The 18,786-nt window shown below is 39.6% G+C and overlaps 1 protein-coding gene across 2 annotated transcripts in view; it reads left to right on the top strand.

Annotated features, from left to right (window-relative positions):
- Window positions 1-10,882, top strand: part of igsf3 (immunoglobulin superfamily, member 3) — a 116,934-nt gene extending 106,052 nt beyond the window's left edge. For both annotated transcript variants that reach the window (XM_027155057.2, XM_027155058.2), the window contains exons 7-9: window positions 4,890-5,300; window positions 8,046-8,462; window positions 8,668-10,882. In XM_027155057.2, the coding sequence (XP_027010858.2) occupies window positions 4,890-5,300; window positions 8,046-8,462; window positions 8,668-8,918 (1,079 nt within the window). In that variant the 3' untranslated portion in view covers window positions 8,919-10,882. The remainder of the gene's footprint in view (window positions 1-4,889; window positions 5,301-8,045; window positions 8,463-8,667) is intronic.
- Window positions 10,883-18,786: the final 7,904 nt, after the last annotated feature.

The raw sequence follows: 18,786 nt of genomic DNA, 5'->3' as shown, positions 1-18,786 counted from the left end.
CTTCACTACTATTTATGCTCAAGGATTTACACAATTAATATTTCTCCACTCTTATCCCTTTGGGGTGTAGTTACAGCAATAAGGCCTCCTCAGGAAGTAAAGAGGAAAAAGAGCCAAAATTCTTTCACACTAATCTCAGCAAACCATACGAGTCTGATGGTCAGCTGTCCAGAAACTTTTGGCCATGTTATTAGTGTAAAACTCTAATAAGGCTGAGATGGATTGATGAGAAATGAGTCACCAGCCCCTAATGACACTGATTTTGTAATCCACTCTCACTCACTCATTTTCTACCGCTTTATCCGAGCTACCTCGGGTCACGGGGAGCCTGTGCCTATCTCAGGCGACATCGGGCATCAAGGTAGGATACACCCTAGACGGAATGCCAACCCATCACAGGGCACACATTTTGTAATCCATCTACCATTAATTTTGACCAATCTCCTGTACCATTGTCCCTCTCTCTCTCTCCTTCTCTGTCTCTCCCTCTCTCTCAGTGGCTGTGGTGACTGGCCGATTATTATTATTGCTGTCAGCATGTGCTGGCACATGCCTAATAAAATAGAGGCAGATGTATGATTGCTGATTAAAACTGAGGTTTATATGCAAAGCACATAATCCCATCGGAATAACTCTGCATATTTATGCCCCAAGCAATCAACTCTGTGACGGCACACTAGGGTCCCACACAGACATAAGTAACCTGACTATCCGGAAACCCGTAATGAACAGTACAGCTTATTGTGCTTGGTTAGCAATATCTCTCAAAAGCGATATTAGTAACGGACATAAAATCAGATTTATGTGTTTATATTAGTAACAAATATAATCAGGAACACAAATCACAACAAATTGATTTGTAATCTATAATCATCTATTATCTCCCTACTGGAAATGTTACTCAGCAATAGCTACTGGACAGTGATTAATATTACACAAGCCTAGTTTCACACTGATTCAGCTGTAAGAAATCTATCCTAATCCATTTTCATTATCACACTGATGTCCTATTGATTAAAGTCTTTCTAGGAAATTAGGGGGACATTTTTTCAAAAAGCTGTCCCATTATCTTTAATAACTGGAGAAGTAGTGCTTGGACTGCTGTCTGTCAGCAGTGTGGTTTAATGGCTTTCTTTATATTGTATTTGATTTGGGATGTAGGGAAGAAAAAAAAAAACAAATCTCGAGAGTGAAAATCACTTCCATAGCTCCTTGTAAAAATGTACTGGATAGTGTGAAATTACAATATATTTGAAAATTGCCTGTGGTTAGTCTGATTTTTAGGTTTTTAATTTCATATGGTTGAGATATTCATCCAAAACCACTTACAATTTAGATATGTATTGAAGGTCAGGAGTCTTGCTCAACAGCTCAACCCTTAGAAGCTAAGTGGTTCTGGGATTTGAGGTCTTCAGGTCAGTATCACAGAGAGCCCTGAGCAGCTACTTCTTCTGTATCAGCTGTCATGGAAATAATAGAGTAGTGATTGTGATGCTTGTAATCTTAATTATCTTATTCATAACATTTATGCTTCTCAACAAACTGCTTCTCAACAAACAGTTCAATTCACCTCACCTCACCTCACCTCTCCATCCAAAGCATTTTCTCCTTTGTCGGTCTGCGCTGTTTTATTTGAAATGTATTTAAATGTGAAAAAAGATAATTGATAATTGTTTTACATGCAATGGAAAGGGCTTTTATATGGTTGCTTAATATATATAAATATATAGACAAAATCTCTACAATATATGTGTGTGTGTGTGTGTGTGTGTGTGTGTGTGTGTGTGTGTGTGTGTGTGTGTGTGTGTGTGGAGAGAGAGCGTGAGAGTGTGTGTGGGGGGGGTGTTTGTTTCTTTTGAACAGGAGACATATGACAGCTTTTTCCTTGACTTTATTTTGCTTGTCATACATAATCTTGATGTTCCTAATTATCTATGGGCCTTTTTACACTTGGTCACTTCATGTGTTGTCTCTGATCCAATAGCTATCTGATTTGTTACAACTGTTCCATTTACATTAGGCCACATAAATGCGTCTTGGCGAATCGGATATAAATCCGATCTTTCTACTCCCGCCCAATATGCAAATATATTTCACCTCATTTCCGGAGTAATTGAAATGTATCACGCTTTGTGTGCGGTTACTACAAAAAAAAACAGCATTTAACATTTACTGTTTGCTGCATTTTCACTGGCAGCAGCAGTGCATTTTAAGACCCAATGAGACACCTGGGTGAAAGAGCGGAGCCAGCGCTGGTGGGAAAACATATCTGTTTCTGGTGCGATGCACGACTCGCGAGTCACCTGCGAGTGACGTACTTCCGTTTGGGAGGAGTATAGCGCTGACGTATGTGGCTTGAACAACCACATCCATTTACACCTGTCCAGTTTCATCTGAAATGCGTCCCAGACCACCTCCTGAAGTGGTTTGTGCGATCCGATTTATATCCGTCTCGAAACCGTTTCGGAGGGCATTTACACCTGATCTTTTTACCATCGGATAGCTATCGGATCACAGAAAACGCATGTGACCAGGTGTAAAAACCCCCTATGACATGTATGTTTTGCTGCCAGCAAAAATGCAGCAAACAGTAAATGCTGTTTTTTGTAGTAACCGCACACACCAAAGCGTGTTCCATTTCAATTACCCCGGAAATGAAGTGAAATATATTTGCATATTGGGCGGGACTAGAAAGATCGGATTGATATCCGATTCGCCAAGACGCATTTATGTGGCCTAATGTAAATGGAACAGTTTTAACAAATCAGATAGCTATCGGATCAGAGACAACACATGAAGTGACCAGGTGTAAAAAGGCCCATAAGTACTTGATGATGTGTTTAGTGCAGTAACATACAAACCAACTTGGGGCAAGTCGTGGCCTAATGGTTAGAGAGTCTGACTCGTAACCCTAAGGTTGTGGGTTAGAGTCTCGGGCCGGCCACAACTGAGGTGCCCTTGAGCAAGGCACTGAACTCCCCAACTGCTCCCCAGGCGCCGCAGCATAAATGGCTGCCCACTGCTCCGGGTGTGTGTTCATGGTGTGTGTGTGTGTTCACTGCTGTGTGTGTGCACTTTGGATGGGTCAAATGCATAGAACGAATTCTGAGTATGGGTCACCGTACTTAGCCGTATGTCACTTCACTTTCACTTTTTCACTTTCAAATGATGATATTTTTTTTTAAATCAGTAATGTGTTTTTTTTCTACTTGTCCACTGAGCAATAATAAATAAACATAATAATAGCCTACATACTAAACCTGCTTGTTCTGGACTGCTCAGTTGGTGACTTTCCTGTTATATATATATATATATTTTGAATCTCATGTTGATTATCATTGCCAAAAGTGCTGTTTAATATCAGCTTTTGGACTGAATTTGTGTCACAGACACACTGCTGCTCTGGTGATGAGCAAAAGGCTTTCAAACCAGGCCCATAATTCAATAATATCAGCTACACGCTCTCGATTAGAAAGGAAAAACCTCGGGAGTCGTTTTGGTAAGTGGTTATCCAGTCTGGAAGCTTTTCCTTACATAATAACAAAGATTTTTTTGTTTCCTCAAAATGCTTTGAAGCTGAGCAAGACATAGAGATATGTGCACACATTGATTCTACTTATTTCAGCAACATTACTCTTTGAGTGCATTTAATACTATTGAGACTCCTTACAAATATGTAATTATAATCTCTGTTATAAGTAGAATTTTACTTTACAATCTTTGAATGGAGCTGTAAAAATGTGCTACAGGGATGCTATTATACTTAATGTATACAATTCTGTATGTGTGTGTGTGTGTGTGTGTGTGTGTGTGTGTGTGTGTGAGAGAGAGAGAGAGAGAGAGAGAGAGAGAGAGAGAGAGAGAGAGAGAGAGAGAGAGAGAGAGACACAACGCTATTGTTTTATTTTGATGCAGTGATTAATCCATCAGTAGGTAGATTTTTACTGCTTTTAATTCGTAATGATTCTATTTTATATTTCAGCTGTAATTCATATGTAATTTAAAATGTTCTAGTGTTTTGAGAATAGTTCAACAGACTGAAGCTGTCAGTGAGTGGGAGTGAGCTTTAGTTTTAGCGTAAAGCTCATGCATGTTGGGAATTTGGGTGATTTAGAGGTGGCTTTGCTGAGGACAGACAGTTTGGCCTGCATGTTAGAAGCATGAGGATGTGGTGTGATGCTGCACTTGTGCTGTAAAAATGCTGTAAGCTTTGGGCTAAAGCTCTGTCTATCACTGTAACTGCAGTCAAAGATGTGCAGCAGGGATTATGGCCCCAAAGTGTCAGTGGAAAATTGGATTTTTCAGAAAGAATCACTAAAGCATGAAAAAAGAGAGAAAATGTTAAGTTTTGCAGCTGTGCTAATCCGTGTGTGTGTGGTGTGTGTCGTGTGTGTGTGGGTGAGCATGCGCTTGGGCCCTTACAGTATGCATTTAGCAGGAGAGCCCTGACTGTGAATGTGTGTAAGACCAGATACTTAGTGTGTATTTGGAAGGCTGCTTGTCCTGCATGTGTCAGTATAACAGGATCTGCACATGCAGGACAGCTGCTCCTGTTTCTAGCAAGTTTACATTTGTGTCACTAATTTTGGTGAATGTAGACATTCAGGAACATGTGCTTCTCTGTATGAATGTAAGTATGCTGCTTACTTAAGAATGTTTTTATCCATGCTGCTTGCTTTCCTAAATCCTCTCATAGTGTGAAATAGCAGGCAGTGTCTGTGGCAGTCACACCTGATGCGCATGTACGTAATCCGATCTAAGCAGCATAGAAGCCAGCAGGCCTGCTTTTCCCGAGAGCCTCCTCTGACATCTTATTTCTTCTTTTATCCTATCCTGTCCTGTAGATCTAATTCATGGTGTGAACCATCTCTATTTTTGCCTCTTACCAGTGAGCAAGCTGAGAATGCATAAGGTCAACCAGAGCCTGCAGTTTGTCGAAGACAGCCGTGTGCGCCTCAACTGCTCCATTGCATCCCAGACAAGTACCGAGTCCCAGCATGCCGTTCTGTGGTATGCACGGAAGGGTGCGGCAACTGAGCCTGACGAGCTGCTGTTGAAGATCGAGCGCACCGGGGCGTTTGAGTATGGTGCGTACGCTGAGGAGGAGCGCCTACGCAGCCGTGTACAGTGTGAACGCCTTTCGCCAAGCCTCTATGGCCTCACACTGCACCGCGCTGAGATCAGCGACTCCGGAACCTACTACTGCCTAGTGGAGGAATGGCTCACTGATCCCGACGGAGTGTGGTATCGCCTGGCCCGTGACTCCTCTGGCTTTACACATGTAGTGATCAAGCAGCCAGGTAAGACTGAGGGAGACAATGACAATTAAAAATTGTTTTATTAGGCTGCTGAATGGAGCATTTCCACATTGACATCCATCCACATATAGAGACAGACATGAGGTGGCCACACACAACTGCTCATTAAAAAAAACGGAAATATTTTCCATATACAATATAATGAAAGGGTGGTTTTCCTGTTGGCGTCCGTCCAACCATTAACCCAGCACTTAAGGCAATCTTAGGTTGGTGTTTGTCATCCATAATTCCCTGAAGGTCTGTGTTTCCTACCCTTGGGTTTCTATAGACATCTGCTTCCCCTGGCACAGAGCGGATTAGAGAGAGTGTGGCCTGACATCATCTTTCCCCAGAGGCTGGCGTGGCGATCAGATACACACACACACACACACACACACACAGGCTGAATCATTACTATTCTTATAACAGACAGAGGAGACCCCTTAAATGCATTTATGCATCAGCTGTTCCCATTTGAGCCTCACACATTCACCTAGTTTATCGAGTAGACAGTGCAGAGCAGATTTCCTATAATGAGTAGGCAGAAAGTAGCACTAAACAGCACACACTGCTCCAGTACAAACCCTGAATGAACATGAGGATCCATACTACAAGCAGTCATGTGTATTATCTCAACCCCAGTCTTCAAAATTCTGAACCCTGCAGTACAGAGACACCTGCACAGGGACAACAGCACCATTGGGCCCTCCAATTGACTCAACCGTGCCACCCTGCTTTCAGGGTACAGTCTTTTACCAACCATCTACTGCATCCAGTGTCACCCTAATCCCACACAGATGAGACATCTCCAATATTACTGCCCTACAATAAGGTCAGCACATCCTTGCGGCAGCACCAAAATTTAACAAGGACAAAGGGAAATGAATTAAACCCCCACAGATTATGGACACCCCTCACACCATCATCACTGTTTTAAAATCTAGTTTATATTAAGCCCTATTTGGACGGGATTAGTTTTATGTGGGGACGTGGAGTAATGCAATTCTACCTCAGGACGTCTGTAATATTAATTGGCCAATTCGCACGGGACAAGACATCTCAGTAAAACTAGCAGAAGTGGGAGGGGTAACTCGCTTTACGCACCACAGTAACCTCCTTGTCATCAAGTGCATATGACGTTGCTTCCTGTTTCAAGCGCTTCCATGCTTGCAAAACTTTTAAACAGGAAAAGACGGAATTTTACCGTACATATTTACAGCGGGTCTATTCGGACGGGATTAGTATTACCTGAGGTAATTTTTCCGGACCTTTTTACAGAAGGTAAAAGTCGCCGTAATCTTTACTGACATTGTCCGTAATGATTACGAGATGGCAATTCGGACGGGACTAAAATCAATGAGAAGCTCTGGTAATAATTACTTTACCCCCACGTCCCCACGTAAAACTAATCCCGTCCGAATAGGGCTTTAGACATCCATGTCCCAGAGTGATATATGGACATGTGCTAGCTTAGTGGGTAAGGTGTTGAACTATGTGTGTATATACATAAGTATTTATGTATTTAACTACATACACATGCTCTAAGTAAAATATATTTGCTTTCTCCAGTGATACAATGCATGCCTGAGCATGTTTCATAAAAATCTATAATGAAATTTGTTTATTTGCAAGAATATTTTTATTATGAAATATAACCTAGTTTGTTGCAGTTATAGTTTTCATTTGTCATGCAGAACATCAGTAGAGCTGCACGCTAATGTTCTATTATCCGGTTTATATTAGTTCTTTACAGTATACAGTTCTTTTTTTAATTGAAAGTAATTAATGTTTTACTTTGTTTCTTAAACTGGTTGTATATGATTATATTGTATGGGAGATACAGTAACAGTATTCTATGCTATGTTTGCATGAATGCGTCTACATGTGAGAGGTTGCTCAATTGACCAGCTGACTCTCGTCTCGCTGGTGCTCTTCCTCACAAATTAACAATAAGTCACGCGGTCGGAAACCCTCACTTCACCTGGGACATAATTTGATATCCTGCAACACAAATGTGTTTTGGAGGATTGTATCAGCTTGCACAGCGTAACCTCCATTTCAGCATCGTGCCTCAGGAAACACCTCTGCTCACTGAAGAATTCAGTTATTATCGAGCAACACATCATGGAGCTCACATTTCCTAATATACATCTAAATATGTGCTGAAATTGTCTAACCTAATTTCCCCTGGGATAAGGGGAAGGTCTCATTAAACTGCATGGGTGCATGGCATGCTAGAAAAGCTTCTAGAATGGTCTTTAAAAGCAGAGAGATAAAAAGGGCAGCTGATCCTCTACTTAATCCCACATTTTTCTGCTTTATCATTAGGAGATATGAGCAGAATGTATGCTCAGAGAGAAAGAATAGTGGTGTTATTTTTAGTCTTATCACAGCTTTGATGCTATGAGAGAAACCTGAGTGTTAATGCATTGACTAATCAGGTGCCGATGTGCTACAGGCAATTTTGACACCTTTATGTGTGAGGTGTTGTATGAAATAACCTTTGCACTTATTATATTAGCATAATACTTTTCTAGATACACTTGTTAGTGTTAACACGTTTTTAATCAATTATCAGTAATCAAAACAGTTCTCCTCACAGTATCTAGGAAACATCACATGGTTCAAAATTTTAAAAATAGACTAGTATTATTTTTTCTGTAAATATATGAGTGCTGCCTATTATTCTCAATCCTTTTATATGTGAAGCCTGAAATTATTTCCCCACTCTCTGTCTTTTCACAATAGCTGCCAAACTGCAGGTGGAAGAGACTGAGTCGAACATCTCGGTTTCTGAATATGGATCAGTTCGTTTGGGATGCAGCATACCCTCTCAGTCCTCCAAAGACTCACGCTTCTCTGTGTCATGGTACGTGTCCCGTTCGGAGAGAGAAGGTGAACGGGAGTGCGTGTTCTCTGTCGGCCATGACGCCGTGTTCGGCAATGGGAACTGCAGTCCTATGGAGGAGCCAGGCCACAACTCCCGACTGCAGTTTGAGCGCACTACCTCAGACCTCTACAGCCTGACCATTCAAAGAGCACGTTCAGGAGATGCAGGAAAATATTACTGTCATGTAGAGGAGTGGCTTCTGAACCCACGCAACGCCTGGTATCGCCTCACTACAAACAACTCCGGAGCTACCGTCGTTAATATTCTTGAGAAAGGTACACTTAGTACTTAGGTACTCCATAAGTTACAGCTCAGTCTGCTTTTCTGTCTCATGACTAATAAATATTGTTGTTGTCCCAGAGTCAAATCAAATTTGTATAAGCCTTCAAGTGACTCTATTCAGAAATAGCCATTTTTCTATGTAATGAATAATGCCTTTGTTGAAACTCATCTCAGAAACTTCTCCCTTTCTTTCCACAGTTTCCACCCTGCATTCAGTGGTGTGCTCCAACAACTCGCTTTTCTATTTCGTATTCTTCTACCCCTTCCCCATCTTTGGTATCTTGCTCATCGCTGTTCTGCTGGTGCGCTACAAGAGCCGGAGTTCCAGCAAGAATCAGGAAGGCAAGAACGGTGCGCCGTTGCTCTGGATCAAAGAACCTCACCTGAGTTACTCCCCCACCTGCCTGGATCCCCCTGCTCTCAGCCTTCACCCAGGCTCTGTGGAGTAAAAGGGGCAAAAAGAATGCCCTTCATTACACATCCTCTGTCACACTCTCTTTCTCTGTTTTTTTGCTATCTCTCCTGTTCCTCAGGAGCGCTACGGGCTCCTGACTCAGCCGTTTTAACCCCTCCATATGGCTGTCTGAACACCTACTCAGTTGACATGGTCATGGCTGCAGTGGCTGCCAGAGGAAAAGCCTAGACGTTCGGTTCGATTGTTTCTTTGAAGGATTTTCTTTGTATCGTTCTCACGCTTCACTATCTGGACTTATCATAATCTTATGATAAAGGATGAAGAACGTATTCTGTAAAGGATTACATGTGATTTTATTCTCTCTTGTGAATGTGTGGTATGACCACTTTTTTTTTTCTTTTCAAAATGATGAAGGCTGGTGCTCACCTCTTCAAAAGCGTTATTTGTTTTGTTTACCTGGTTCTAATTTCAGCAGACTGGCTACTCACAGCACTAGCCCATGAACATTTATCAGGCACATACAGTATAGTGCACATCCAGAAACGTGTGACTCCACCAGGTGATATAATCTTGGAACAGAAGGCAGTGATCTTACATTCTTGACTAGGAGGGAGCCACAGAACTGATCTGACCTGTCTCTGTTTGAACTTATAACACACGGGAGAGAGCTGCATCACCTCCTGCTGAGTCTATAAACACTGCATTTTGTAACTGACTCCTCCTCACTGCCAAAGACCCACTAACACTTGGCTGATTCTCAGTGCTGAAGATTAACAATGTCCATGTTCACAAACTATGAACCAGTGTCCATTACTTTCATTCCATTACAGGACAACATCAGAAAGAAGGACGCTACACAGTGAGATTGTCGAATTCCTGCTCTGACCTGTCGTTCCATCACCAGAGTTCTGGAGTTGTATGCGTTTGCTTTGTTTAACATGTTTATTATTATTATTATTATTATTATTATTTTCTCTGTGAACGACAGTAAAACAGGGAATTTCTAGTTATTTCTTTAAAATGACTCCAGACTGCTGGCCTCTAAGGTGTCTAAGCGATGTGCGCATGTGTGCTGTAAGAAACATCGCAACGCTTCACCTCTTACTGTGAATACTTCACCCATCACCTATAAACGTGTAGTGCTAAGCCGAGCAGAGACTGGGACAAGATTCTGATGGAATCCAGGTAAGTCCGTGGGTCTTGAACGTAGTGAGACGGTTCCTCTTCATGCCTCCTCAGTTTTACACTGCCTATTGTAAACAAGAGACTGATACCTGAGAGAGCCTGTTAAGACATTTCTAATACATGGGACAATCCTAGTGCCAAGACCTTTTCATTGATTTATCTGTGCCCTGTAGGAACGTCCTCTAGGCTTAGAGTTACTATGTAAATGTGGCTTCCCAGCTCATGCTAGAGATTTATGGAATATTTATGTTCAAAGAGCTGTTCTTTCCACAGTGACTTTGATTCTACATTAAATATGTATCAACAGCAAGATATAGAAAATGACTATAAAACTCCAAGATATAAAAATCACTCCTCCAATCTCCATCTCCTTGAAGGGGTAGGATTTTTTTAGTTTCCATTTTATGACCGCATACAACTTTTAATTATTCTTGAATCGATTTCCCTAAATAACTCTTTAAAGGGACATTGCATCAAACAGATTATTCTGTTGTGTTGGAAGTGGTGGTGATATTCTTAAGTACAGAGAGAACATAAATACACCTCCCTCGGTCATGCTGCTGTGCTTATTAAGGTGCATAAGGCAACAACGAATTATACCTTTTCTTGCCAATGCAGTGAAATTAATTATACATCGCCACACTGAACTTCTGGTAGGTCAAGGTTTGTTTAAACCCATTTTGGAAGCAAATTGACAATAATCTAATGCTGAAAGCCTGTGGGAGGTGTATTTTGTGCTCTTTATGCCCTTGGAGTTCACATTAAAAATGTATTACCTTTATCATTTTTTTTTTTAATATACAGCAAATGAGTCTACATGCGCAGGCAAAATGTGCCTTTTATCTTTTAAGGTATTTAATTCATCCTGAAATAATATTTGCTACTACCCCAGATGTGTAGCCAAAGAGATGACACAAATTGACATAGTTCAGTTCCCACGAAAATGTCTACTATTCCATGCGATTATCACTAATCATACTTATTTTTATTTGCAAATTGTGACTGAGGTTGTGGGGTAACGCACAATTTCCTCAAAAACAAAAAAAACGCTAGCAGTGGTCCTTATGCTAGCATGCTAACAATGTGTTGTTAGCTAACTGTTACCCAGAAGACCTAGTTACATCAGACTTCTAGAACCATGATTGTGTTTTTCGTTCAATTGACTTCGCAATTACGGCTTCAAAAATCTTTTTGTACACTGTATTGTTGGTATCAATGGAACACACTGAATTATCCTGACGCACGAGACATCTGAAAATGACTAAGTTAATGAAACCAACTTGTTGTTGTAGATTTCACCAAGGACATGACCAACCTCCTCAACACAGTGGAATGTTTATAACAGTAAAAAAAATCTGCTGTAGCTGTTATCTGGGTATGAACAATACAGTACAATTTGTAAAAACATGTTTGTGGTAACAGTCTTTAAAAAAAAGGATTCTAAAAAATATAATTTACCTCAGTTGTGTTTGTTCCCTGTAATAGTCTGGAGCAGCTCCTAGTTACTACACTGCCAGGACTTAAAGTGCATTGTCAGTGTATTACAGATTAAAACGGGATCGCTTTAACAGACACCTATTTTAAGTCTGATAATGATGTATGGATTACACTTTAGCAGGTAGTCTGAGTTCTAGTGTGGATTGAACCTTTATTTGTTGTTGTTTTTTTTTTTATCCTTCATTTGTTTTTAGTAATTTCTAAAGCCCCTGTCCATCTGAGCATGTGTTATCTATTGAGAGCGCAAAAGTAAGTTCAGTTCCCTCTCGAGACACAGGAGAACCTCCTTCAGTAAAAAAGCAACGCTCCATCGGATTTCACCTCTCTGGCCATGTGTCAGGCGCTCACACGTGGTCACTAAAACCATCTGAATCTGAACTATCTTCACTGTAAATGCACACAAAAAGGCAGACTTACAATACCGATCCACTTGAAGTTTGTGGTTGTTTTGTTTTTATTAACTGAAATGTACTGTAAAACATTTAGTTTAGACTGTGTAAACTTCAGCAGTTTGCATAGATTGCCTTTCACATGGACTTTCGGTCAAAATAGCCAGTGTGTGCCGTGGCGGAGGGTATCATGGGAGGTGCTTTGTGAGTGGAACAGACTGTGTGGGCTTTGATCGATCATCCACACAAAGCTGTCAGCTTGTTTTATTTCTCTTTTAAATCGTGTCAAAGTGTATAGTGCATGATGGAGGAGGAGTCATTTTGATGTTTTGAACTCTTGAGCATCGTATTTTGTGACATCACGCCAGTCTGTTGCCACCCTCTCCATCTCCTGTGTTATAAATTGGCGCTTGGAGGCCTGGAGGTTTTTCTACCCTATGGGAGCTCATTTCTCTTCAGTAACCTGAGGGAAACTCGGCTGTAATAATTGATCTTTTTTTTTCCCCAGTCTCTAAAACAATTCCCTGTTTACTTCATGCTTTGCAGGCCAGGAATACATACACATGCAGTTTCTGCAGACTACATTTATTCACGCTAATTTGCAATATGACGATATCGCCCATGTGGATGCGTAATGGCCGTAGTCTGCTCTCGGTACAGGAGATGGAGGACGTGGCACCACTGTGCATTGTTGCAGTGCTGCCGACCATTTGCGCTATAGAGATTTCCTCTAAACTAGTGTTTTTGTAGTTCAGCGTAACTAGCAGACCCATAACACCCTCGCAGTGTTGTAGATGTGTTCTGAGGGCTGCATGTCATGGCTGTGTACTGACTCCAGATTAGCTGTGGAATTTGAAAATTAATACATTGTGGTGATGTGTTCAATTCAGCCAGTGATGCTTTTTCAAGTGCTGTGTTTTTATTATTATTATTATTATTATTATTATTATTATTATTATTTTGTAATTATACAAATAGTGCACTGATGTTAAAGAAACTCATAGCCTTTTTATGCTTTGTGTTTTGTTGTAATATGTTTTCTTTTGGTAGTATATATATATATATATATATATATATATATATATATATATATATATATATATATATATATATATATATATATATATTGAACTGTAGCAGTCGCTATCACAAAAAGGCACTATTCTGTCAGTTTACTGCAATAAAAGCATTCAGTGCACAGTGTTTTGAAATGTGTTTATCTAGCTTTGTTTTTTTTTCTTGTTCTCGATTTGATTTTTGCGAACTGATACAGCTGAAAAGACAAAACACACAATGGTAAGCTCAATAAATCACACTGTATTTGTGTGTACACCTTGTGGAGCACGACACACACTATCATTTTAGTCTATAATGTATAATGATCCATGCAGCACCTTTATCTCAATGTGTCCTCTAAACCCCCATGTGCCCTGAAGAAAGCAGGAATAATGTGTCAGGTGGAAGCTGATTAAAGGTTAAAATAAGGTGCGACACACTCATTTGGATCTGACTGATATGCTGGGGTCCAGGTGGAGAAGAGGAATATTGAGCCCAGACGAGTGAAACAGACGAGTGGCTTCATCCTGCCTGCTCTGTGCTCCCGATGGCCTGCAAAACTGAACACTGAATGTTTTACAAAGAAGATGTCTTGTGATGTGAACCTTAAAGTTGAAATTGTGACAATCTTGTATATGTACAGTGGCAGTTAAATGGTTTTGAACAACTAATATATATATATAAATATATGACTGTTTTAAAAAATCATAAATGTCAAACTCTAGCAAAGGAACAGGTATAACAGAATCAAGAAAAGTTATTTACTGTGTTTTTAATGGCTTGAGAGAGCTAACTGAATTGATAACTTTTGTTTTATAAGTTGTTGTTTTTTGTTTCACACCAAAAATGTATATTTTACAGTAAATGCTAGAACTGATCGTCCTAGACTAGACACCAGACTACATCCTGTACTAAGAAATAAGTTCCAAGTTTTGTTCTGATTCTGTATCCTTTTGTTTGTTCTGTGGTAATAATTGTGAAAATTCAAGAATAAATCATGTCAGGGCATGCTGTTCAATAAAAATATTGATAGTCAACCACAAAAGCATAATTTAAACAATTGATTTTTAGAATAGCATGTCCTGAATTCTTTTTTTCTTCCACCACAGCAATTTGACAATGCTACCAATTTTTTTTATTAAGTAAAGAATGCTATAGTTTTTTTTTTTTTGTTTTGTTTTTTTTGGTAGAAAACCACTAATTAGTTCACCAGACAAAAACTGAAAACACAGCTGTTCCTCTGCTACAAATTACTGACACTGGAGACTATTATTCGATTCATTTTTATTTGTATAGCAATTTTGACAGTTGACGTTGTCTTAAAGCAGCTTTACAGAAGAATAGAAATGAAATAAAAAGTGTAAAGTTTGAAATTAAATGAATATTTATTTCTAATGTGAATCTCTAACGATCAAGCCTGAGGTGACGGCAGCGAAGAAAAACTCCCTGAAATAATATGAGAAAGAAATCTTGAAGAACCAGACTCAGAAGGGAACCCATCATCATTTGAGTGATAACGAACAGTAAATCATGTAAATATAAATAATGTCCTTTCTATAACGGTTTATAGTCAAGTGAAATTCAGGAATAATGATAAATAAATCTGTCCTACCAGTCAGCAATTACACATCTTTTTATGCAGTGTTGTGGAGTGTCTGCTTGCCAAGATCCTGTGTAAGTTGTTTCTACAGAAGAAATTAATCAACCCCTTTTGACCAATCAGAATCGAGATAAAACTCCAGGTTTGCATGTGCAGTATGGATGTACTATTGTGTAGTCTGTAAACACATGCATGTCAGATGAACGAGTTGTCAAAATTTACTTATATTAATAATTAAAACCTGTGTGTTCGTGTAAGTGTGTGTGTGCGTGAGAAAGAGAGAGAGAGAGTGCCCACTCTGCTCCACCTGTCAGAGACAATAGATGAGGCTGTCTGCTGTAGTTGTCCCTTCTGCTAACTGAGCAGTGCATGACCACCAGGGGCCACGAGCAAATCACAACTCATCCTGACGTGTCCTGCCAAAACTTAATTCTGCTCATGAAAATTTACATTTCCCTCCCTGATATACGTGTGATTGTGTTTTCATTTCACAGCCTGGTGGGGAATTAATACCCATGTTTTCTGTGCTTTAGTTTGTGTTGCATGTTAGCATTGTGGAAAGTACTAGAGTGCTTTTTGAGCAGTCACTGCTGCTGTAGGCTGCTCTGAGCCAGTGATGATGTACAAAAAAAGAGAGTATTATATTCAATTCTGAAATATCACAACATGTTTTGATGACCTCTGCCTTTAGAGCATGAGTTGCCCAAACACACCATTTGTTTTTTGTTTTTTTATGAGTATGGAAATGACTAAACTGTGCTGGACGCTGACCCTCCAGAATTGGTATCATGCATCCTTTCTGTATACTGCATTTTTTAGATTATTTTTTAATATCTCCTAATCATAATATAGAGCACCAGAGGTCAGCAATAAAATGAGAATAAACCATATCTGCTAAATTTTTAAAGCTAGTGTTCTGTTATAGATACATACTACTTCCAGGCTCAGGCTGTATTTACTAGAGACTATACACTCCGTATGTAGTCCAGGAGTTCTGGCAAACTAGGGCTGTTGTAAAGTTCTAAAGTTTCTACAGCTCTGCATTCTTTTTAAATATTTGGCCACTCTTCTTTGCAAAAATGCTCCAAATCCGTCAGATTGCGAGGGCATCTCACGTGCACAACCTACTTTGGATCACCCAACAGATTTTCAGTCTTAGGTCTTCAGATTCAGGTCTGGGCTCTCTCTGGGCCATTCCAAATCTTAAATCTTCTTCTTGTGAAGCCATTCTTTGGTTGATTTAGATGTATGCTTTGGGTCACTGTCATGCTGAAAAAATGAAGTTCCTTTTCATCTTCAGCTTTCTAGCAGAAGCCTGGAGGTTTATGTGCCAACATTGACTGGTATTTGGAACTGTTCGTAATTCACTCCACATTGACTAAGGTCCCACTTGCAGCTGGAGAAAAACAGCCCAAAGCATGATGCTGCCACCACCATGCTTCACAGTGGGTATAGTGTTCTTTTATTCATGTGCATTGTTGTTTTTGTGCCAAATATTCTATTTGGAATTATGGCCAAAAAGTTCAACCTTGGTTTCATCAGACCATAACACATTTTACCACATGCTTTTGGGAGTCTTCAAATGTATTTTTGATAAATTTAGCCAGGCCTGGAAAAGGCTTCTGTCTTGCAACCCTACCCCATAGCCCATACATATGAAGAATATGGGTTGTCACATGTACTACACAACTAGCACTTGCCAGAAATTCTTACAGCTCCTTTACTGTTGCTATAATCCTCCTGGCAGCCTCTCTGACCAGTATTCTTCTCATCTTTACATCAATTTTCGAAAGACATCTAGTTCTTGGTAATGTCATGGTTGTGCCATATTTTTTCCACTTAATGATGACTGTCTTCTCTGTGTTCCATGGTATATCTAATGTTTTGGAAATTCTTTTGTACACTTCTCCTGACTGATTCCCTTTAACAGTGAGATCCTTCTGATGCTTTGGAAGCTTTCTGTGGACCATGGTTTTTGCTGCAAGATACGACTAAGAAAATATCAGGAAAAGCTTACTAGAACAGCTGAACTTTATTTGGGGTTAATCAGAGGCACTTTAAATGATGGCACCCTAAATGATGGCACACTCCTATTTAACATGAGTTTGAATGTGATTGCTTAATTCTGAACACAGCCACATTTCCAGTTAGAAAAGGGTGTGCATAACTTATATGTGCACCTTGCCTTTGCAATTAATGATCTTCACTGAATATCCTTTATTTCCAACAGGTCTGGATTAATACGGCCATGGAAAAAAGGTGTGTGGAAGTGCTACATGACCTCATACAGAATGCTACTAAAATTAGATAATGTGCAGTGAAGCAAACATGTCATTTTCAGCCCAGAGGTTTAGAAGAAGCTTGCATTAGTGAACAATGATGTGCACTTTTTCATTTGTTGAGTATTTCTTTTAATAAATGTCATTCTCAGTTGACACATCACAAATGACAAATGTTACATTCTCAGTAACATTTCCAATCTAACCATCAAACTGATATTGTCTTTGTTCCTCAATTATATCAGACCTGTAGTTTATGCTTTTAGTGTATGTATTGTTATGTGTAAACCAACATTCAGCTCCAGTAACCAATTTCATTTTCATTCAATTTTCAGGGTCTTTCTGGACATGGACCATCACAAGACTCCAGGCACATACACATTCACACACTTTAAGGGAATTTAGTGTCTCCAGTCTACCTGCTGGTATGTTTTAATCGGTGGGATGAAACCAGAGAACCCAGAAATAAACCTACATTTATGCAGGGAGAACTTGGGAGACTGTAAACCAAGCTCAGGATGGGACTGAGGACCCTGTGAAGCAACGCTACCCACTGAGCCACTCAAGAAATTCATTCATAAAAAAAAAACTAATCCCTACACAGATTGTCTATGAAGCTTATCAGTGGTAGCTCCATGGTTAGCGTCTTAATGTATCAACTCTCAAACATCTGTCTCTTAAGCATGGTAGTGTGGAGTGCTACCAAATACATCTACACTGGCACAGGTACAGTACACTTAAGTGAAGTTGATCCTTTAAGCACCTGCTGAAAAGTCTGCAGTAAAATGAATTAGCTCTCTGCTACACTCTCCTACAATGGCACAATTTTGTGCCTTTAGTTCAGACACATGGAACCTCAGTGTGAAAATAAATGCAGTCATAACACTAGCTTAATTAGAAGTGCATCTCTCCTGTGAACGAATACATTTCTTTTGAATGAAAATGTAAATGGGACAATGCTCTTTTAATGGAGATGATCTACATTGTAGCTGAGAGTTGATTTTACGAGGTGATTTTACTCTCATACAGAAAAACATAGTGTCATAAACCTCCATTCACATTAAAGAAGCCAGCTAGATTGAGGCTAGATCACACATTCAGTGATTGCATCTTGTCATTTTTAATTGCAAAGAAATGTTTTGTTGTAGCAGTGTATTTTAAATACAAGCTCAGACTCCATGCACATCTCTCCTGGTGTGTCAAAATGTATCCGGTTCATGATTCAGTGCTGTTTTGCTCAAGTGTAAAACAAGCCTGAAATTCAGAAGCCTCTTCTTGATGGCTGGTCGGCTCATCTAGACCCATTCCGTTTTTCCCCTTGTCTATTTGTCAATATGTTTTGTCTGTTTCCGTGATGTTGTGGCTGCTCTCAGCCCTTTCCATTTTCCTGTTCTGCCATCTCTTTTAAGTTTCTCTGACTGAATCATTCTTCAGTTTTATCAGTCATGGCTCTAGTCTGTGCTTTCTCACACAAACAATGTAGTGTATTATCCTCAACAAGTCTGAATCGTTGGGAATGTTCAATACTGAGAGTACGTTCAAGCCTGTTAAATGCAACATTTCTACAATGGAATCAATATTTGACACAGTACACAATCTTGAGGGTTGAAAAGACACATAAGTAAACGTAAAGCCTTCCTGTGCTGGCCATAAGGTAACCTTTCCAACTGTTTTCCTTTATCAGATTTGAGGAAGGAAGAAAAGATTGTGCTGTGACCTTTTATCACCTCACTGTTCTGGCTCCAGTGAAAGAGTATGGTGCAGTATAAACTGAAGTTAATAGAAGACTAAATCCTAGCTAGCTAAATCCTATTTAAAAAAAAAATATATATATATATATATATATATATATATATATATATATATATATATATATATATATATATATTGCTGTCG

Source organism: Tachysurus fulvidraco, chromosome 6 (genome assembly GCF_022655615.1).
Source record: "Tachysurus fulvidraco isolate hzauxx_2018 chromosome 6, HZAU_PFXX_2.0, whole genome shotgun sequence".
Taxonomy (NCBI): Eukaryota; Metazoa; Chordata; class Actinopteri; order Siluriformes; family Bagridae; genus Tachysurus; species Tachysurus fulvidraco.
The sequence above is the reverse complement of the archived record's forward strand: the minus strand, read 5'-3'. Positions and strand labels throughout refer to the sequence as shown.